This window comes from Ochotona curzoniae, unplaced genomic scaffold (assembly GCF_017591425.1).
Source record: "Ochotona curzoniae isolate NIBS_2020 unplaced genomic scaffold, NIBS_Ocur_1.0 contig_3520, whole genome shotgun sequence".
NCBI lineage: Eukaryota > Metazoa > Chordata > Mammalia > Lagomorpha > Ochotonidae > Ochotona > Ochotona curzoniae.
Genome location: NW_024465894.1, coordinates 14,325,687 through 14,345,472, shown reverse-complemented (window position 1 = coordinate 14,345,472; position 19,786 = coordinate 14,325,687). Strand labels below are relative to the sequence as shown.

At 49.4% G+C, this 19,786-nt stretch overlaps 1 protein-coding gene across 1 annotated transcript; it reads right to left on the bottom strand.

Moving 5' to 3' along the window:
- Positions 1-13,563, bottom strand: AHCY (adenosylhomocysteinase). The gene is made up of 10 exons (XM_040981616.1): positions 13,445-13,563; positions 6,684-6,874; positions 5,577-5,652; positions 4,050-4,199; positions 3,162-3,274; positions 2,226-2,433; positions 2,049-2,136; positions 1,835-1,952; positions 1,354-1,548; positions 1-862 (listed from the first exon to the last, which is right to left on the bottom strand). Exons 1-10 carry the CDS (start codon positions 13,470-13,472, stop codon positions 731-733), a joined length of 1,299 nt encoding a protein of 432 aa, XP_040837550.1. The 5' UTR covers positions 13,473-13,563; the 3' UTR covers positions 1-730.
- Between the last annotated feature and the right edge of the window lie 6,223 nt (positions 13,564-19,786).

Here is a 19,786-nt window from a genome sequence, read left to right as displayed (position 1 = left end):
TTTCAGGCACCAGAATTTTTATTTACCCACCTTCCTGCTTTCTTTGAACACTTTACACATTATATATAAACACTACAACCCAGGGTTATGATAGGAACCATATTACAAAGTGATGGCAGATCTATGCCTGCTTTTATGTTTTTCTGGCCCCTCTCAACCACTGGCCCTCTCTTACAAGGGTTATTTTAACCCCTATAAAATTAAGACCAGTAAGGACTAAGCTCATTCATTGTTCTGAGGTTTCTGATGGCCCAGCACTGAGCCAGGCTCTCAAACACTCAGGTGTCAACAGCTCCTCCTTGCTCTTTGATACAGTTCTTTTTCTTCTACCATGGACTGAGGAATCCGTGAACCTGTCAGCTAAGCATGTGGGTCTAACATGATAGTCCAGGTGAAGGCCTCTCTGGTAAAGTGCATGGGCCTTGTAACCACCATCACCAATTTCGAAGGCCTGACGAAGCAGTTCTAAGACCCCTGGGTTCATGGTTTCCTACAGATGTTTCCCTTGTATCTCCATCATGACCAGGGCTTAAGGAGGAGCCTCTCAGTTCCCTGTGCCATACTTGGGATAACAGGAGGAGTGAGGAAGGCAGAGGCCCAAGGCTGAGTGGGCAGCCCCAGGGAGCCGATGGGGGACATCACTGACAAACCAATTGCAAACAAGGTGTCAATGGCTCTTAGGGAGGAGAGGGAGCCCTGGGCACTAGAAGGTGAAAAGCAGGCATGACTGTCAGTAGCGGTAATGGTCAGGCTTGAAGGGGCCGTCACGGGACATGCCCAGGTACTGGGCCTGCTTCTCAGTCAGCTTGGTCAGCTTCACGTTCAACTTGCTCAGGTGGGCTTCAGCCACTGCCTCATCCAGCTGTGGAGAAACGCAGGAAAACCTCAAGTCAGTGCCATGCCACAGAACCCCTTACCTGCATTCAGCCACCAGTTCAGCACGTTTTCACTTATTCACTCTTCCAGCCCCTGTAGGCTTGTGGGTTTGTGAAGGAGGCACTGTTGCCTTGGTTTTACAGATGAGGGAATGGAAGGGTAGAAGCTAAATAACCTGCCCGGGTTACACAGTCTCTAAGTGATGAGACAGATTCATACTCTGGTTTCTCCCTCTCAAGCCTCTGTTCTCATCACCCAGTCCTGCCACTTGTGACTGCGTTCCCAGGAGTCTTTCTCCTGTGGGATTGTTAGCTCCTATTAGCTCCTCTCCATTCTCAAATGTAGAGAATGATTTCAGCAATACAGAGGCCCTTATGATGCCAATAGGCAAGCACTTCATAAGCTCTCACAAGCTCTTCATGGAGAGTTCACGGCCAGTCACGTGGCCCTTGGCTTGAGGTGGAAGTGAAAACTCACCTTCTTAGGCAGGAAGTGAACGCCAACAGCGTACTTGTCGGGGTGGGTCCACAGCTCAATCTGTGCCAGCACTTGGTTTGTGAACGAGTTGCTCATCACAAAGCTGGGGTGGCCCATGGCACAACCCAGGTTGACCAGCCGGCCCTCAGCCAGCAGGATGATGCGACGACCATTCTTCAGCAAGTAGCGGTCTACCTGCAAGTGCAGAGCTACAGTGAGGGCCAGCAGGACACTGCTCCCATACAACAGCAACTTTACCATATAAAGCTTACCTGTACCCATGTAATACCTCCAGCAAGCCTGGCTGGCTTTGGAACAGATCAGATACCTTCAGCCTGGTGCTGAAAGCAGGTCCTCCCTCCCTCATCCTCTGGCCAGGTTACAACAGCTACCTTACCTGCCCTCCTTAGGGGACAGCCCACGAACAGACCCCTCCTCAGTTTCTATCTGCTACCCTGCTGGCAGGGCTGGGGCTTCTTACCTGGGGCTTGATGTTCACCTTCTCCACAGCATTCTCATTGAGCCACTTGACGTCAATCTCCACATCAAAGTGTCCAATGTTACACACAATGGCATCATCCTTCATCTGCTCAAAGTGCCTGTGCAGGAAACCCATTAAGGCAAAGAACAGCACAAAGTGTGCCCTTTCCTTGCCACCCCCCACCACCCTGCCAGGGCTTCTACCTAGTACCTACCGCCCAAGGATGATGTCCACACAGCCTGTGGTGGTGACAAAGATGTTGCCCTCTTTACAGGCTTCATCCATGGTGGTCACTTCATAGCCTGTGTGGACAGTGGGCATGGGTTACTTTGTGTGACCTGGTCTCTCCCCTGGCCCCGGCAGCTGAGAACCGACCCTCACCCTTTCATACCCTCCATGGCAGCCTGCAGTGCGTTGATGGGGTCGATCTCGGTGATGATGACACGGGCCCCAAAACCTCTCAGGGCCTGGGCACAGCCTTTGCCCACGTCTCCATAGCCTGCTACCACTGCCACCTTGCCTGCGATCATGACATCTGTAGCCCGTTTGATGCCATCTATGAGGGACTCCCGGCAGCCGTAGAGGTTGTCAAACTTGCTCTGAAAGGATAGGGGACCAGTGGGCACTGGGCACAAGCAAACCTGGACCACTTAGTCTTCAGTGTTTCACAGGGCACTCAAAATCTCAGCCTGTGCCTCCTCCCCAGTAGCCAGTGCCCCGTAGCCCCCCAGCCCTGCTCAGCTCCAAGACTTTCCTTAGTCTTTCTTGGCTGGTCTGGGGATCGATGACTGGATGATTATACAAGTATTTATTTATTTAACTTTAATGTTCCTTTTTTTTTTTTTAACTTGATCAGCAGCTGTTTTCATAAAAAAAAAAAAAAAAACCAATAGTCATAGTTTCACAGTTGAAAAATTACACATTAAAATATTTTACAATTCATTATATATTCACCAGGTTCCCATTTCCTAATGGGCTGGTAATATAAAGCATAATAGAAGGGAAAACCTCAGAGTTGATTTACTTGACACTGAATTTTACAGGACACTAAGAACCACAGAAAGCTTAGGTTCTATCAGAAAATAGCAACCAAATTCCATTCAACTTTAATGTTCTTGATATTCAAAAGCATAATGTTCTTGAAAGCCAGTCGCCCTATAGAGTTCTCCCTCTCTTAAAGCACTCATTACTTCACGTACTCTGCCTGTAATCCCTTCCCCCACCTCAATCAGGAGCTTCTTGTCCCTAGTCTGCAGCCCCCAGCAACACTCCCAGGTTCCCTCTTTGACAGCCAGCAGCTGGCAATGTCATGGCCCCAAGGGCTTACCTTGGTAACAGAGTCATTGACATTGATGGCGGGCACCTTCAGAACCCCATTAGCCATCATCTTGTAGAGGTTGTGGACCCCAGTCGTGGTCTCCTCAGAGATGCCCCTGATGCCTGAAAGGAGAAGGGATGAGCCACAGAAAGGCCACACCTGAACTCATCCCAGTTCCTCATCTTCACCCCCTAACATCCCACTCTCTAGGTTCCTGCTTCCACAACAGACACCACAATCTACCGAATCCCCTAGACCAGCGTAAGGAAAGAGACCCTAATGCCCTTCACAGGGAATCCATTGCCAGGCCTCCAGATCCCACTGAATCTGCTCCTCCACTCTCACTGCTGTTGCTGCCATCTCTCACCTGGTCTGCCAACCACAGCCCATCCTCCCTGCAACAGCTGCACATTTTTATTTTCAAAACCCTCCCATGACTTACTGCCATTATGACTGACCGCCCTTTGCTCTCAGGATCCTTTAGCTGCCTAGGGTTCATGTGGCCTTCAGTAAAGCTCCAACCACATCCTACAGCGTTCCCCAGGGAAGGCTCCCAACATTCAGTGCAGCCACACTGGCTTCATTTTAATTCCTGTGCAGTCAATCCTTGCTGCCGCAGGGCTTTCGCACTCTTTGTACCCACTCTTCTCGCCTCTCCTCCCTGCTTTCAACAAAGCTGGCTTCTCCACAGTTATTCCCAGTCCCCGCCCTATGGCTGCCTGTGGCAAGCAGCTCAGTCAGGCCTCCCCCATCGGAAGTCAGGAGGCCAAGCCACAGCATGCCTGCCGGAACCTCCACAAAATCTCCTGCTGAAGGCACTGGGAGTGCTGCCAGGCCTACTGCCTTTGTGTGGGTGTGCAGGGCCACATCCAGGCCTCCAGTCCCAGCCTTGCTCACCTGACAGGAGATGGGGGTACTTGGTGTGGATAAGGTTGGTAAGGTCGCCACCATCGTCCAGGATCATGTTGAGGGGCCCATCCTTAAAGTAGAGTGTCTGCTCAATGCACCACAGGTACTCCTCGTCTGTTTCACCCTTCCAGGCGTACACTAAAGAGCAAGCAGAACATCAGGCCTGTCCTTCCCTACCAGCACCTCCTCCAGAGAGCTACCTGGGCAGAGCCAACACTGTCTCCTCCCTAGTAGCCATCCCCAGCCACCTCCAGCCCCTCTGAGGACTCAGCAGTGCTAAGAACAGATAGAATCAGATAGAGCTCTGTCCCTCACCAGATTTGTGACCAGTCACTTTACCTCTCTGAGTCCTGGCTTTCTCTGGGCTCACAAGAGCATGAATTAAGGTGGGACAGAGGCCAAGCGCAGCCCCCTTGTCATAGGTAATTGTGAAAATAATTACTTCCTTTCTGCCTGGGCCCCAAGGACTAGGGCATCAACCCACAGTGACCAGGGCTTCTACCCACAAAGCCTACTGCTCAGTAGTACCAAACAGAATCCAGGGTTTGTTCAACAGGAAGGCCTTGAAGGCTCGGCAGTGTCTGTGGTGGTTAGCCTAAGGCAGAATCTGGCTCAGGGATTACTAACAGCAGCTGCTGTGCATGCAGCACATTACTCTGCTTTGTGCCCTGTTTCAGTTTGTCTCATAGAAACTCTGAGGCGGGCATGACCATTATGACCACTCGCAGATGTCTAGAGAGGCCGGAATGTGCCAGTCACTTAGCATAGCATTCTGAGCAGATCCTGGAACCAGACTGCTTCAGGCTGCTAGCCATACTCCTCCCATCAGAGGGCAAGACTGGGGTGCAGGTGTGGGGTTCCCAGGAGCCTCCTGCAGCCAAAGACACCAGCCAAACAGAGAAGCTAGCCCTTCACCCAACCAAGAACAGACGATGGTCTTGAAAACAGAGCTGTTCCCAGAAGAGGGACATGGAGCCCAGCCAAAGCTGAGGGGTAGAGGACACGCCTGTTCAGCCTGTGAGCAAGTCCTCCTCTGCCCTGGAGATGCCTAGAGGGTATCCTGAATGTCCTATTTCATCACCATCACATCTAACCACTTCCCTCCCTAAGCTCACACAAACATGAACCCATTTTTCCTGCTGCTTTGTGCAAAAAACCCTTCCTCTTTAGGAAGGTAGTCTGGCTGCTCAGACCACCAAATCCTAGGCAGTAGACCTCTGGACCCAGTGTCCCTCCCAAGGTCTTCGCACGTTCTTCCTTTAAAGAATGTCCCCTCCTCTGTACCTTATATATCACAGGATCCTACCCTTCCTGGTAGCATGGCTCAATGGCTCATGTTGAGTCAACAAGTATCTTCCACACCTTGTCAGATGACAGTGAGATACAGACATCTTTCCTAACAGTCCCTAGACTAGGATTCTGAGGCCGTGCCTCCCCTCTGCTGCAGGTATTCGCAAAGCAAACAGAAAAAATCCCTTCATGCTTTCCCATGTCTAAGCAGCAAGCAAGGCTCACCTGGAATGCCAGCCTTGGCAATGGCAGCAGCTGCATGGTCCTGGGTGGAAAAGATGTTGCAGCTAGACCACTGTACCTAGAAGGAGCAGATAAACAGGGCAGCAGGTCACTGAAGGCTTGGAGGCACCAGGGTGAACTTGACAGGGGGAGGGGAAAGCCTGGGATGAGAAGCTTGGGACCTAGGCCAGCCAGGTCTGCAACCACAGAGTGGAGACTCTGGGTGAGTGTCTGGAAGCCAGAGTTGTGACAAGATCTGACAACTGTTAAAACATCATCACTCTAATGGGTGCATGGAACAGAAAGGGCTGGAGTAAGGAAAAAATTGCAGAAGCAATTATAGTGAGCCCAGACAAAAGGTACAGAGGTGGCAGTGGAGGAGAGAGAGACTCAGATCCTGTTATGTATTAGAACACTGAGCTGACAGAATTTGCTGTGGCTTTTGATGTCAGGGTGAGAAAGAGAAGTTTGGGATAATCCCTTGATGCTTGAACTGAGGGCCTGAGAGCCTGAATTTCCCATTTACCAATGTGGGGGATAGAGAGAAGCACAAAATCATGGGTTTCCTTGGACATATTGAGCTTGAATTATGTTCTAGGCCTCTAGGTGGAGGCCTCCAGCACCAGCAGCTGGAATAATAAAGGTGGAACGCCAGGGAGAAGTCCAGGCTGGTATTGCACAGATTTAGAGCTCATCATCACACACACAGTATTCAAAGCCATAAAATCAGACTAAGAGAGGGACAGTTCAAAAGAAAGACGAGATCCAAGGACTGAACCATGCAGCAGTCTCAGCGACCTCCTTGCTCTCTGGCAGAGATACCTGTCAGTCATTGGTATACATGGGCTGAGCTGAGCCAATCAAGGTGCTTCATTTTCTGGCAGCCATGCTCGGTCCAAGGCACGTGACCTTAGGAGGGCCAACTAGAGCCAGCCCCTAAATGGGACACAGACTATTCAAAGGGTGGAAGCACTGGGAGAAATAACTCCAGTGACAGGGAGGAGCTCCTGCTGGTCCTGAGGTCACCATGCCCCATACCCACACATTCTTCCTTAGATGAACCTGGAGGAGGCAGGGGACTCGCCCGCAAGCACACGGCTGTGAGCTCACCTCAGCACCCAGGGCAACAAGGGTCTCAATGAGGACAGCAGTCTCCACGGTCATGTGCAAGCAGCCAGCGATGCGGGCGCCCTTCAGTGGTTTGGATGCCGAGTACATCTCCCGCATGTGCATCAGGCCTGGCATCTCGTTCTCAGCAATGTCCAGGGCCTTGCGTCCCCATGCAGCCAGGCCGATGTCCGCTGTGGGCACAAGATGGGAGGGAGTTCTGTGAGCTGTCTCCTCCTACTGTTACTGTGAGAGGAACAGGTTCATGTTTGTAAGTTCAACCCAGTCTTGTCACTGCATTCTCTCACTCATGCACAAAGTCAGGACAATCAGAAAAGAATGGTCCCTGCCTGCCTGCAGCTTGTAGCCTTGTGGGAGACCACATTTAATCAAAGGAATGTGCAGGTACTTGAAAATCGCCACACACACAAAAACAGCTGACTATACCTGCCCTATTCTTCCAACTGATGCCTCCTCACTTCCCAGACTGTAGATCCTGGCCCTCCAGCTTCCTCCCCAAGGCATTCATCTTGGTGATTCAACATTCATAAACAGTATCCAAACACCCTGGGCTTGATGCAGTTCCTTGATCTAGCTGAAAATGTAAAATAAATGCTTCTCCCACACTCTTTCTACATGACGAAAACTCAGTACATTTAACACTCTTGACAACTTTGCCCCAAGGGATCAGGACTGGTTTGTGTAATAAGTAATCTAAGACAATAAAACCAGGCATGCTCAGAACCGTTCTCCCATCTTCTGCAAGCAAGTGCCTACCTGCCCCATGCAGGGAGCCAGTGTTCTCTGCTTTCCCATGCAGAGACCTATCCAGAGACCTCCCCATGCCTTGCCTAGCTCAAAGAGGGGATCAGGCATCACTTGGCTTTTATAGTAACCTACACCCTCTGGACTCAGTGCTAGCATCAATAAAAGGTCTGTTCTGACTTCAACTGCTGTCCCAAATTCTCAAGCAGGAAAGGATATTATGAGCTGTCTCATTATCTCACAGTATTCTTCCCTCTCATCTCCCCTTCCTTCTGCTGTACCAGCTCATTCCCAAGATCAGTCCCTAGGTCAGTGTTTACAAAGTTCTCTGAAAATAGGAAGATAGAGAATTCAGAACTATGCTACTTTTCCTCTATGGCATCTGCTAGCGCTCCTCATCGGTAGCCACCAGACAGGGCATTCATTCCTTTGTCACAGCAGATAAGATGTCCTTGCTCCTGCCTTCTCATGTCCCCGTGGACCTCACTGCTCAAAAGCAAAATAGCCATCCTCCAGCTATGCGAAGACCAGCCGGGTCCCCACAATTGGATGATCAGTTACCATGTTCATGTTTCTCCCAGAAACACTGACCCTACCAGTGGATCCTTTCTGAAAAGCCTCTCTGTTCCTAGTGCCAAGGACTGGCCTCCTATGTTCTTCTTCCTCTCTTCCTTGCTCCTCTTCACCTAGCAGACCCTAATGTTTGAAAGTCTTTGGGTCTCCATCACCTCCTTCTCACACTCCTGCCAGATGAGCTCATCTAGCCTCAAGGCATTAAATACCTTCTCTATAACAACTCCTACGCATTTGTATGCACCCCAGCTTCTCCCCTAAACTTAATACTGTCTAAGCCAACTGCCCATTCAGCATCTCCACTTGAAAGTCCAATTAGATCTATTAGGTGCCAAGTTTGAGGCCTCATGACTCATTGGCCACTCCACCCCTGCCTGTTACTTGTCAAATCTTCCCATTTTAGGAAACGAAACCACTATTCAACCAGTTGTTTTTGTCAAAAACTATAAGACTTTATGATTCCTCTTTTCAATGCCAACAGCTCATTTAAAAATATATATTTGTATTGGAAAGGCAGATCAGTTTTTTTTTTTAAGATTTCTTTTTATTGGAAAGTTAGATATACAGAGAGGAGGAGAGACAGAAGATCTTCTGTCTACTGGTTCACTCCTTAAGTGGCTGCAACGGCCAGAGCTTAGCCAATCTGAATCCAAGAGCCAGGAGCTTTTTCCAGTCTCCCAAGTAGGTGCAGGGTCCCAAGGTTTTGGGCCATTGTCTACTGCTTTCCCAGGCCACAAGCAGAAAGCTGGATGAGAAACAGGTCTGCCAGGACATGAACCAGCAGCACCCATATGAGATCCTGGCACATGCAAGGTGAGGACTTCAGCCACTAGGCCACCATGCTGGGTCCACTGATCAGATTTAGAGAAGGAGAGACAGAGAGATTTTCCATCTTCTGGTTCATTCCCCAAGTGGTCACAACAGCTAGAGCTGAGTCAGTGTTAAGCTAGAAGCCACGGTGTTTCTTTTGAGTCTTTGACCCAGGTACAGGATCCCAAGGCTTTGGGCCATCCTCAGCTGCTTTCCTAGGGATCTGGATGGGATAGAGCAGCTGAGACATGAACCAACACCCATATGGAATCCGGGCACTTGCAAGGTGAGGATTTAGCCAGTGAACCATCACACTGTGCCCCATCAGCACATTTTTGACTCAACATCCAAAATTTGTAAGCAATCCAGCTGTAACTCGCCACCTCCCCTAAGTTGCCACTTTTCAGTATGAAAGCAACTCTTCCCTGGTCTCCTGCCCCCACACACCACACTCCTGACAGTAGCCAGAGGGAAGCTTTTGAACCTTTAAGATACTAGTATTACTGAGAAAATTTCAGATTATTAGTGTTCCTATTAAGAATCAGTTCTCTTCTGCTAAATTAATCAAATAAACAAAACAAAAACCCTCCATGGCTTCCTCTACCCCATAAAACCCTAATTCAGACCCAGTATGGTGGCTAAATTGGCTAATCCTCCCCCTTCAAGTCCCTGCATCCCATATGGGTGCTAGTTCATGTTCCACCTGCTCCACTTCCCATCCAGCTCCCTGCTTATGGCCTGGGAAAGCAACAGAAGGTGTCCCAAAGCCACACCTAACTCCCATGGGCCTCTCCCTCTCCCATGTGGGAGACCTGGAAGAAGCTCCTGGCTCTTGGCTGCAAATCTGCTCAGCTCCAGCCATTGTAACCACTTGGGGAGTGAACCAGTGGATGGAAGATCTGTCTGTCCCTCTCTCTTAAATCTTTCCAATCAAAATAAAGATATCTTTAAAAACAAAATAGAAAACCTAATTCATCACTTGCCCTTCAATCCCTTTTGGTTAGCCCTGTCCCTGAGCTTCTCCCCTCACTCTTTGTTCAGCTAATCAAACTTCCTGTCTTTAGCAAAGCAAACTCATTTTCACCTCAGAAATTTAATTTACCCAGTTCTTAGCCTGGAAGGCTCTTCCCTAAGTACCTGATTCAGTACCTAGCACAAAGTATGTGTTCAAAAATCCCTAGAAACAGGAAATAAATTGTTCTATTCATGCTGGAGGGGCAGAGAGCTGGCCAGGGTGACTCAAAGAGAGGGGATTAAGGTAGTTGAGTACTTTACTCTGAGTGAGGCAGGAAGCCAAGTTTTAAAGGGGCAATCGGGGAAGACACTGTGGGACTGCCAGTTAAGCCACAACTCTGCTCCACTTACTGCCCAGCTTTCTGCAAACGCGCTGGGAGGCAGCACATGACTCAGGTGCCCAAGTTCACTGCACCCGAGTCAGAGACCAGGAAGTCCTTCCCTCCCGGCTTTGGCCTGGTCCAGTCTGGCAGTTGTAGTCATTTGGAGAGCAAGTCAGCTGGAAGATCTCAATCACATCCTCCCTCTGACACTCTTTCAATAAAAATGCTGCTTGAGAAGACTACCCCCAATAGCGTACACACACACACAGACACACACACATACACACACACACAGAGGCTTTAGCTTTCATCTAAGAAACAAGAAATCCAGGAACATCTTTAAGGAAGGAGATTGGAACTGAGTGGTAGACAACATTATTTGTCTGTATACCTTTTCCATTCATGTCCTGCGGTTACCTTTAGGGCCTGGCACACAGGACTAACAAATGTGTACTGACCATCTGGGCATCTGCATAGTAGATCTCAATGAAAAGAAAGTTCATGAAAGGGACTGGCACGCAGCACAGATGGCAGAAAACAAATCTGAACCTACCCTAACTCCTAGCATTTTCCAGTGAGGAAAGGGCCACAGGAGGGTCTGCCCCAGGTTCCACAGCCGGTCGGTAGAAGAGGAGGAACTGGTAGCCAGCCAGCCCAGAGCCGAGGTCAGTCCCAAGACCACCCCCATAGGGGACCCCAGCTGCAGGAGACAGCAGGATACAGTTTGTTCTGGGAAGCTCCACCCCTTCTTTTTTTTTTAATTATTTCTTTTTCTTTTTTTTTTAAGTTAATTAACATGGTACTGAGTGACCAACATGTTAGAAAATGCAAGTTCTTAACCACATCCTGTAACTACTTCCTTGACATCTCAATTTTAGTATATACACAACCAGCTGCTATAAACAGTTTCTTTTTCTCCCAAGCTAACATGTTTTTCAGTTTAACCTAAATCAGAGTGGCACAGGAACAGTGGAAGCATCAACATTAACATCACATATGTAACAGCTGAGTACAAACAACATCGAAGTTTCTATACTGTTATATCTTGTTTAGCATTAACAGTCGTAAATTGATAGTTTTTTTGCGGGGAAGAAAAGTCACAATTTAAACTTTGCAGTATATAGTGATTGGGCATGATTTTACAGCACTTTTCATTTTAACAGTTGAAGAACAGTAAAGTTCTACCAACACCTGTCCCTCCAGCTAAAAACAGCTTCCAATGCCCTCCAGGCAACTGTGCCAGCTTGAGTTTGCTGTGAGGCGCTTACACCCAAGGGGGCAAGATGGGGGGTTTTCAGTTCCCAGGGAGGAAAGGACTTAGAGAAGTCACAGGAACACTTGTCCCAGGACAAGCCAGCAGAGCCCCAAGGTGCTCTCTGCACCTCAATGAAGTCATCATCCCAGACCTTGCGGTGAGCTCAGGAGTAAACATGCCACTCACAGGACATGGTCTGTCACACAAAAAGACCTCCTTCCCTCACCTCAGCCAAGCTCCCTCACCTCCACCTGCAGCCTCACCTCTGCTGCTCCTACCCCTCACCTTCCAATTCCTCCCCACACCCAGACATGTCCCCTTTCCAGCTCTGCCACAGTATGACCTTAACCTAACCTTCCTGAGCTTCGGTTTCATCATCCACAACGGGTGAACTCGTGTTTCAACAGAACATCTTCATGTTGTTTCCCCTCAGGACCACAGTTTCTTCTTCTTCGGTATCACAGGTGACTACCCACTTTCTATAAAGATCTTTATTAAAGATGTATCTATTTGATAGGCAGAGAGACAGAGAGAGCTTCCTTCCACTGGTTCACTCCCCAAAAGGCTGCAACAGCCTGAGCTGAGCTGGGTCTGAAGCCAGGAGCCCAAAGCCTCTTCAGGGTCTCTTGTGGGGGGCAGCACTTGGGCCATTCTCACTGCTTTCCCAACTGAGATTCAAACCACCAGCCATATAGGATGCTGACATCACAGGGAGCAGCTCTACCCACTATGCCGTGGCGTATTCACCAATGAGACTTCAAAACCTCATGGAGGGCCCGGTGCGATGGCGCAGTGGTTAAGGTCCTCGCCTTGCACGCCCAGGATACCATATGGTCTCCGGTTCTAATCCCAGCAGCCCCGCTTCCCATCCAGCTCCCTGCATGTGGCCTGGGAAAGCAGTCGAGGACGGCCCAAAGCTTTGGGACCCTGCACCCGTGTGGGAAACCCAGAGGAGACTCCTGGCTTCAGATCGGCATAGCATTGACCATTGCGCTCACTTGGGGAATGAATCATCGGACAGAAGATCTCCACTCTGTATATCCGCCTTTCCAATAAAAATAAAATAAATCTTAAAAAAAAAAAACCTCATGGAAAAACTGAATGAAAATAAGTTTATTTTGGTGCAAAAACTTCTGAAATTCCTGCGTTAAGTGCTCTTAACACACAGGGAATACTTAAAGATAACTAGATGGCAGGGGTTCGAATCTTGCTCCACTACCTCCAGCTGCAAGATTGTAAGCCAGTTACTTTCGTGTCCCAGAATTCCACTGTAAAATCCCCACCACCGGAAACTCTGAAAGCAAAATGAGTTATCCCAGAATAAAGTTAGAAGGTAGTACACCGTTTCACAATAAATGCTCCAATAAACCTTTACCGTCTGATTTTTCTAATCACTGAAGATTTTCTTCGAGATTCCCAGCACACCTGTGGCTGTAGCCCAGCTGGCTGACACCCTCTCGCCACCACACACACTCAGAGACTGAGCCACCCCCAAGTTAAGGTACGAGAACCCCAGCCCGCCCCACCACCGATGCACACTCCGCGGCTCCAGTGCCATGCAGGAGGCCTGCAGAGGGATGGGCCTTTGTCCTGGGACCGGCCAGGTCCAGGAGGCTGGATCCCAGCCCGGAGCGCACTCTCACAGGTGCCCACGGTCCCAGGCCGCGGCCAGGTGCACTCGCGCCGCCTGCCCCGCAGGCTCCGGGAGAACACGCCGCCAGTTCGCCACAGCACAGCCCGCGCGGAGGAAGTGGGCGCCGCGCAGCACGCCGGGACTTGTAGTCCGCGGCCGCCTGAGACGACACTCTCGCCGCGGCGTGAGAACTCCAACCCCCAGATGGCCCCGCGCGGCCAGGAATGCGCCGAGCCTGCGATTTTGAGGGGTCCCGGACACCTCTGGGTTGGCCCCCCCGAGGCCGACACGCACAACAAGCAGCAGGCTGGCCCTGTTAAGTCGCCACCCTCAAGACTCCCCAGGCGGCGTGAGGTAACGGCGGCGGCTGACTACTCGTCCTGGAACTCACCGACTTTGTAGGGCAGTTTGTCGGACATTTTGGCGGCGCTGCTGCACGCAGTGATGGGCACGGGCGGAAGGGTGGGGTCTCGAGCAGGACTCGGGGTCCGGGATGGCGGTAGGGATCTGCGCGTGGCGCCGGCGCCTTAAATCGCTCGCGCGCTTTGCATATTCATGAGCCCCGCTGGGGGCGGGGCGCAACGTGCGGGGGGCGGGGCCGGAACGGACTTGGATCCCTGCTGTCTGTGGCCGACGTGTGGCAAGGTTCCCCCAGAGGCACTGACTTTCATTCATTCATTCATTTCCCCCCAAGCGACTCCAACGTTAAGATCAAGAGAAGCTCAACTTGCAGCCAATTCACTTCAACGTCTTCATCTGCGGTATGGCAAGTGCATAATGCATCCCAAATCTTTTCCCACGTAGTCACCACCCCAAATGTTATAACACATTTGCTTGCATTTCTTTACACGTGGAGGTGAGGTAAACAGTTTATATAGAACGATGTACTCAACACCTATATGTGTGACGTCCCCAACACACTTGCCCTCCCACTCCTTGGGTTTCCCGGGGACCATGATGTCGCTCAGGGCCACGCAGGTGGTTTGGGTATGTTTGTGTTTGCTGCCTAGAGCGCTTCCCTGTATATACAGACTATGATTTATTTATTGCATTTGGCTGAAAGTCAGGTGGAATGTGCTTTGCTGTTGCAAGATAAAACAGTGAACATTTGCTGTACTTGGGAGTCTCATGAGTGCGTTTCTCTGTGACATAGTATGCCCAAGGGGTGGAGTTCTTGGATTGGTGAGGGTGCGTTCTTAGCCATCCAAGGTGCGTTCTTAGCCATCCAAGGTGGCTTTGTCTCCTGTGGTCCCAATGGTAGTGCCCGAGTGCCCTATAGTCCACATCTCTGTAGCACTTGTCATTGAATGACACCATTTTGTTGAACCCATGAATGGAAAGATGTCTCTCAGTGATTTTTAGTTGGCCGCTTGAAGACCTTTCTACTTTCACTCCCATGTCCACTTTCCCTGCCTTGACCCACACCCGCCCATCTGCTTCCTCCCCTTGTCCAGTTTCTGTTCCCACACATTCTGAGTGTGTGCATTTTCTCATCTCCAGGGTGGTCCACAGCAGGGTAGGGCCCACCGCCCCCCAGTTCTCCACTGGAATTGCTCCAGCCAACCTGGCTGAGTCTGAGCAACCTGCCTCCCTGGTCACTTGGCTTCCTCTTTCCCCTCTGGCTTCCCAGTGACCTTTCAGCAGCTTCACCTTCCTCCTGCTTCATCCTTCAGGAGTTAAGCGTCCTTTTTCCTCTTGCTCTGCTCCTGGTTCCTGAGCCCTCTCACTCTTACTGCTTCTGTGACCACACATTTACGGATGGTCCATGTGTTAATGGAGTGAAACAGTGCGTTGTCCTGGAAGTCACCTGTTTCTTCCCCTCCCCATCCTCCTTCTGCTGTTCACCCCTCCCGCCCTTCCTTCCCCTTCTCCCCCCACTTTCTTTTTTTAAAATTTATTTGGGAAAAGGAGAGACAGAGAGAGTCCATATCTAATCTACTCCTCAAATGCCTGCAGCAGCTCAGATTGGGCTAGACCAGTGCTGGGAACTAGGAACCTGACCCAGTCTGCCCAGGTGGATGCCAGGAATCCAGCTACTTCAGCCGTCAGCTGGTGCTGCTTTGGGCCCACATTAACAGGAAGCTAAGTTGGGAGGGCAGCCTGGGGTGGAATCACCACTGTTACGGGACGCAGCTGTGCAACCACCAGGCCAAATGTCCGTACCTGATTCTTCCCGCTGCTGGAGTTACCACTACTGAGAATTTTGTCTGTAGTATTTCCTGTTTTTATATTTTTTAATGAATTGTACTATCTAAGTTTTATTTCAACTGTTTTTTGCCTTTGTATGAGTGGAACTTACACAATATAAATTCTGCAACTTGTTTTCCTCTGTCAAGACTGATTTTGAGGGCCCAGCACAGTAGCCTAGTGGCTAAAGTCCTCGCCTTGCATACGCCAGGATCACGTATGGGTGTTGGTTCATGTCCTAGTTGCTCCACTTCCCCTCCTGCTTCCTGCTTGTGGCCTGGGAAAGCAGTCAAGGATGGCCCAAAGCCTTGGGACCCTGCGCCTGCCATGGGAGACCTGGGAAAAGCTCCTGGATCCTGGCTTCAGATCGGCATAGCATCGGCCGTTGCGCTCACTTGGGGAGTGAATCATCGAACAGAAGATCTTCCTTTCTGTCTCTCCTCCTCTCTGTATATCTGACTTTCCAATAAAAAAATAAATAAATCTTAAAAAAGAAGAAAGATTGTGGATTATCTTTTACTTCCAGTTTTCCATTTGAGAGACAAACTGAGTGCACAGTGCTCGCCGCCGCTTCGCTCCCCGCCTCCTGCAGCGCACAGGGCCGTGGGAGGCTAGGACCATGGCAGGAAGCTGAGAACACAATCCAACACTCAGGCATGAGTGACAGCGATCTGCCACCGCCTCACAGGTCTGCATGAGCAGGAAGCTGAAGTCAGAGCCGGGGAACAAACTCGCACCCTGCAGTGTGGGACACAGGCATCTCAACCACTGGGCCAAACACCTGCCTCTCCATGAACTTTGTAAACCCTCTCATGCAGAGATGTACCGGATGTACGCGTCTGATTGCTCTATCATAGAACATAGACCTGTTCTACGCAAGCAGGCGGTACAATACCTTCCCCAGGTAGCTGTGCCTACACTCCCATCAGCAGTGCATAGAATTATTTTCTCTTCTAGCTAGCACTTCCTATTACTAAATTTTTATTTATTGCTCCGGTGTGAAATGGCCCCCTGACTATTGAAGAGGTTGAACATCAATCCATATGTGAGAATCCATCTGAGTGTTTCCCTGGAAAAGTTCTATCCATATCTTTTCCCATTTAAAAATAAGTGATTTTTTTTTTCATTTTTAATTAATAGCAGTTCTTTTCCTTCCTCCCTCCCTTTTCTTTTTCTTTTTTCTTTCTTTTTTTCTTCTTAAAGATTTATTTAGTTTTATTAGAAAGGCAGATACAAAGGAGAGAAAGATCTTCCATCTGCTGGTTCACTGCCCGAGTAACTGCAATGGCTGAAGCCAGGAGCCAGGAACCTCCTCCAGGTCTCCCACACAGGTGCAGGGTTCCAAGTCCTTGGGCCGTCCTCAATTGCCTTCCCAGACCATAAGCAGGGAGCTGGACTGGGATTAGAACCGGCACCCATATGGGATCCGGGTGCGTTTAAGCTAAGGACTTTAGCCACTAGGCCACTGCACCTGACCCAGCATAGTTCTCTAGGAGCATCCAGGTTGCTTCATTTACCAACTGTTTATCTCTTTTTATTGCTGAATTATAGCATTTCATTATATGAATACACCAATTATTAAAAGACACAAAGGTTGTTTCTTTTTCAGATAAAGTTACCATAAATATTAGTGTACACTTTTTTATGTGAACATCAGCTTTTTTTTTAAAGATTTATTTTTATTATTTTTTATTGGAAAGGAGGATATACAGAGAGGAGAGACAGAGAGGAAGATCTTCCGTCCGATGATTCACTCCCCAAGTGAGCACAACGGGCCGATGCTATGCCGATCCGAAGCCAGGAGCCTCTTCCGGGTCTCCCACACGGGTGCAGGGTCCCAAAGCTTTGGGCTGTCCTCGACTGCTTTCCCAGGCCACAGGCAGGGAGCTGGAAGGGAAACGGGGCTGCCGGGATAGAACCGGCGCCCATATGGGATCCCAGGTGTGCAAGGCGAGGACCTTAACCACTGCGCCACCGCGCCAGGCCAGAACGTCAGCTTTTTAAGGAATAAATGCTTAGGGGTGCAGTTGCCTGAGAATATTTAGTTATATAAGAACAAACCACCAAACTGCTTTGCAAAAAGTCTGTGTCATTTTGTTTGCCCCGCTCTCCCTGCAGCGACGTGTGAGAGATTCAGTGTCTCTGCATCTTTGGCAGCATTTGGTGTTTGCATTTGTTGGTATTAAGACTACTCAGGTAGATTGTGTTTTTAATTTTCATTATCCTGCTGGGCTATCTTGGCAAGTACCCTTTCATCTGTGTGCTTGACATTTGTGTTGTGTTGTGTCATGGTCAGATGTCTGTTTGACTTTACCATATATGTGAGTTAGTAAACAGTTTCCTTCACTCATGTTTTTATCCTCTGAGCAAGGTCTTTCACAGAGCAAATTTTTGAACTTTGGTATATTACCAGTTTATTAGCTTTTATTTTAATAGATCACGCTTTTGGTGTCACATCTAAGAACACTGTCTAGTCTTAGATCTCAAAGATTCTATCCTGTGATGTTTGTGAAAAGTTTTATGGTTTTATTTTTTTACATTGAGGTCCAGGGTCCATTTTGAGTTAATCTTTGTATAAAGTGTACAGTTTAGTTTGAGGTTCTTTTTTTTTTTTTCACTTGTGTGTGTTCAGCTGTTCCGGCACTGTTTGTTAAAAAGATTATCTTTCTTCTTTGCCACATCTACTGTGAGAATGAAGACCATTCTCAACAGTCAGACTGTCGACATTCCAGAAAATGTGGGCATTTCAGTCTGAAGGGGCGCACGGTGACTGTGAAGGGGCCCAGAGGAACCCTGCGAAGGGGCTTCAGTCACATCAGGGTGGAACTCAACCTCCTGGGGAATGAGAGACTGCGAGTTGACGCATGGTGGGAAATCCCAAGGAACTGGCCACTGCTTGCACCCTGTGTAGTCACGTCCAGAATATGATGAAGGGACTATATGTTGTATGTATATAGTGTATGTTCTTTGAGCACTGGAGACGCACGTGTGTTCTGCTGTTTGGGGAGAGGATATCCTTCCTTTGTAAGATGCTGGTGCGGGTGGTGTCAGTTGGTGATGTTGAGTTCTATGTCCTTTGTTGATTTTTATCCCCAGTTGCACCATTGATGTTGAGAAGGGTACAGAAGTTTCCAGGTAAAATTGTGGATTTGACTGTTTCTCCTTTCTAATCAGTTGATTTACACTTCGCGAGTTTTGCAACTCTATTGGGTTTTAGTGGACAGAACCTTCCAACGTTAATATGATGGACAGGAGGCAATGCAAGCAACACAGGGGGGAATGGGCTGCGGGGTAGGGATTAAAGTTCAGGTTCCCTACATGATTTTCTATTGAAATTTATTGTCAGATGAATACAAACTTCAGGACCTGGTGTGATTGCCTAGTGGCTAGATCCTCACCTGGCATGCACCAGGATCCCATAGGGCACCAGTCCATGTCTTAGCTGCTCCACTTCCCATCAAGCTCCCTGCTTGTGGCCTGGAAGAACAGTCGAGGATGGTCCAAAGCCTTGGGACCCTGCACCCACATGGGAGATCTGGAGAAAGCTCCTAGCTCAGCTCTGGTCGTTGTGGCCACTCGGGGGTAAACCAGCAGGTGGAAGATCTTTCTGCGTCTCCTCTCTGTAGATCTGCCTTTCCAATAAAAATAAATCTTAAAAAAAATAAAAAACACTGTAGTGATAGCTGACAAAGCCACAAACTCACATAACCTTTGATCAAGCCGTTCCACTTCTAGGAATTCATCCCCAAAACGTACGCGCGCGCGTGTGTGTGTGTGTGTGTGTGTGTGTGTGTGTGTGGTTAATGACGTTAGAAGCCAGAGAAGGGAAACCATCCAGATGTCCTTCAGTAAAAGCCTTGGTAAATACAGAAACACTCCGCATAATGCGGTTCAGAGACAGCCATGTTTAAAGAGGAGATATTTATTATGTGGGACCATTTTCAAGATATAATGTTAAATTGAAGGGAAAAGTGAGCTGCAGGGACAGTGGATTTGCTGTTATTGGTGTGAAAGAGAAAAAAGAGCAGACAGGAATTTGCCTATAAATGCAAACAAAAATGTAGTAGGGCTGGAAACACATACACTTCTAACAGATTCTGAGAGCTCCTACCCCTTGCTGAAAACCCAGGCGGGACAAATAACCTCTGCAACTCCAGGGGCCTCTGGGCAGGCTGCAGGCACCCCTGAGCCCTGGACCATCTGCTGCCATTCCTCCTCCTCCTCCTGCCCTTTGCACCTGCCCTCCCAATGTTTGCAGACCTGCTGCTGCAGGGCCCCAGGGGTGGAGTGGGGCGGGGAGAGCAGAAGCCCGTCCATTGGCTGCGGCCACGGCAGGCTGCCCACACCCACATCCTGACATCCTGCCTTGCTGCTTTTAGGATCCACTGAGACTGTGAGGCTGGGGAGTGGAATCCAGGTGCTGATGGAGAAGAGTTCCATCCTGCAGTCCTGAGGAGGCCCAGCCGCTGCTCCACCCCCACCCAGGAGTCTCCACCTTCCATCCGTCTACCTCAGGGTCCTCTGAGGAGTGCAAATGGAGGCCGCT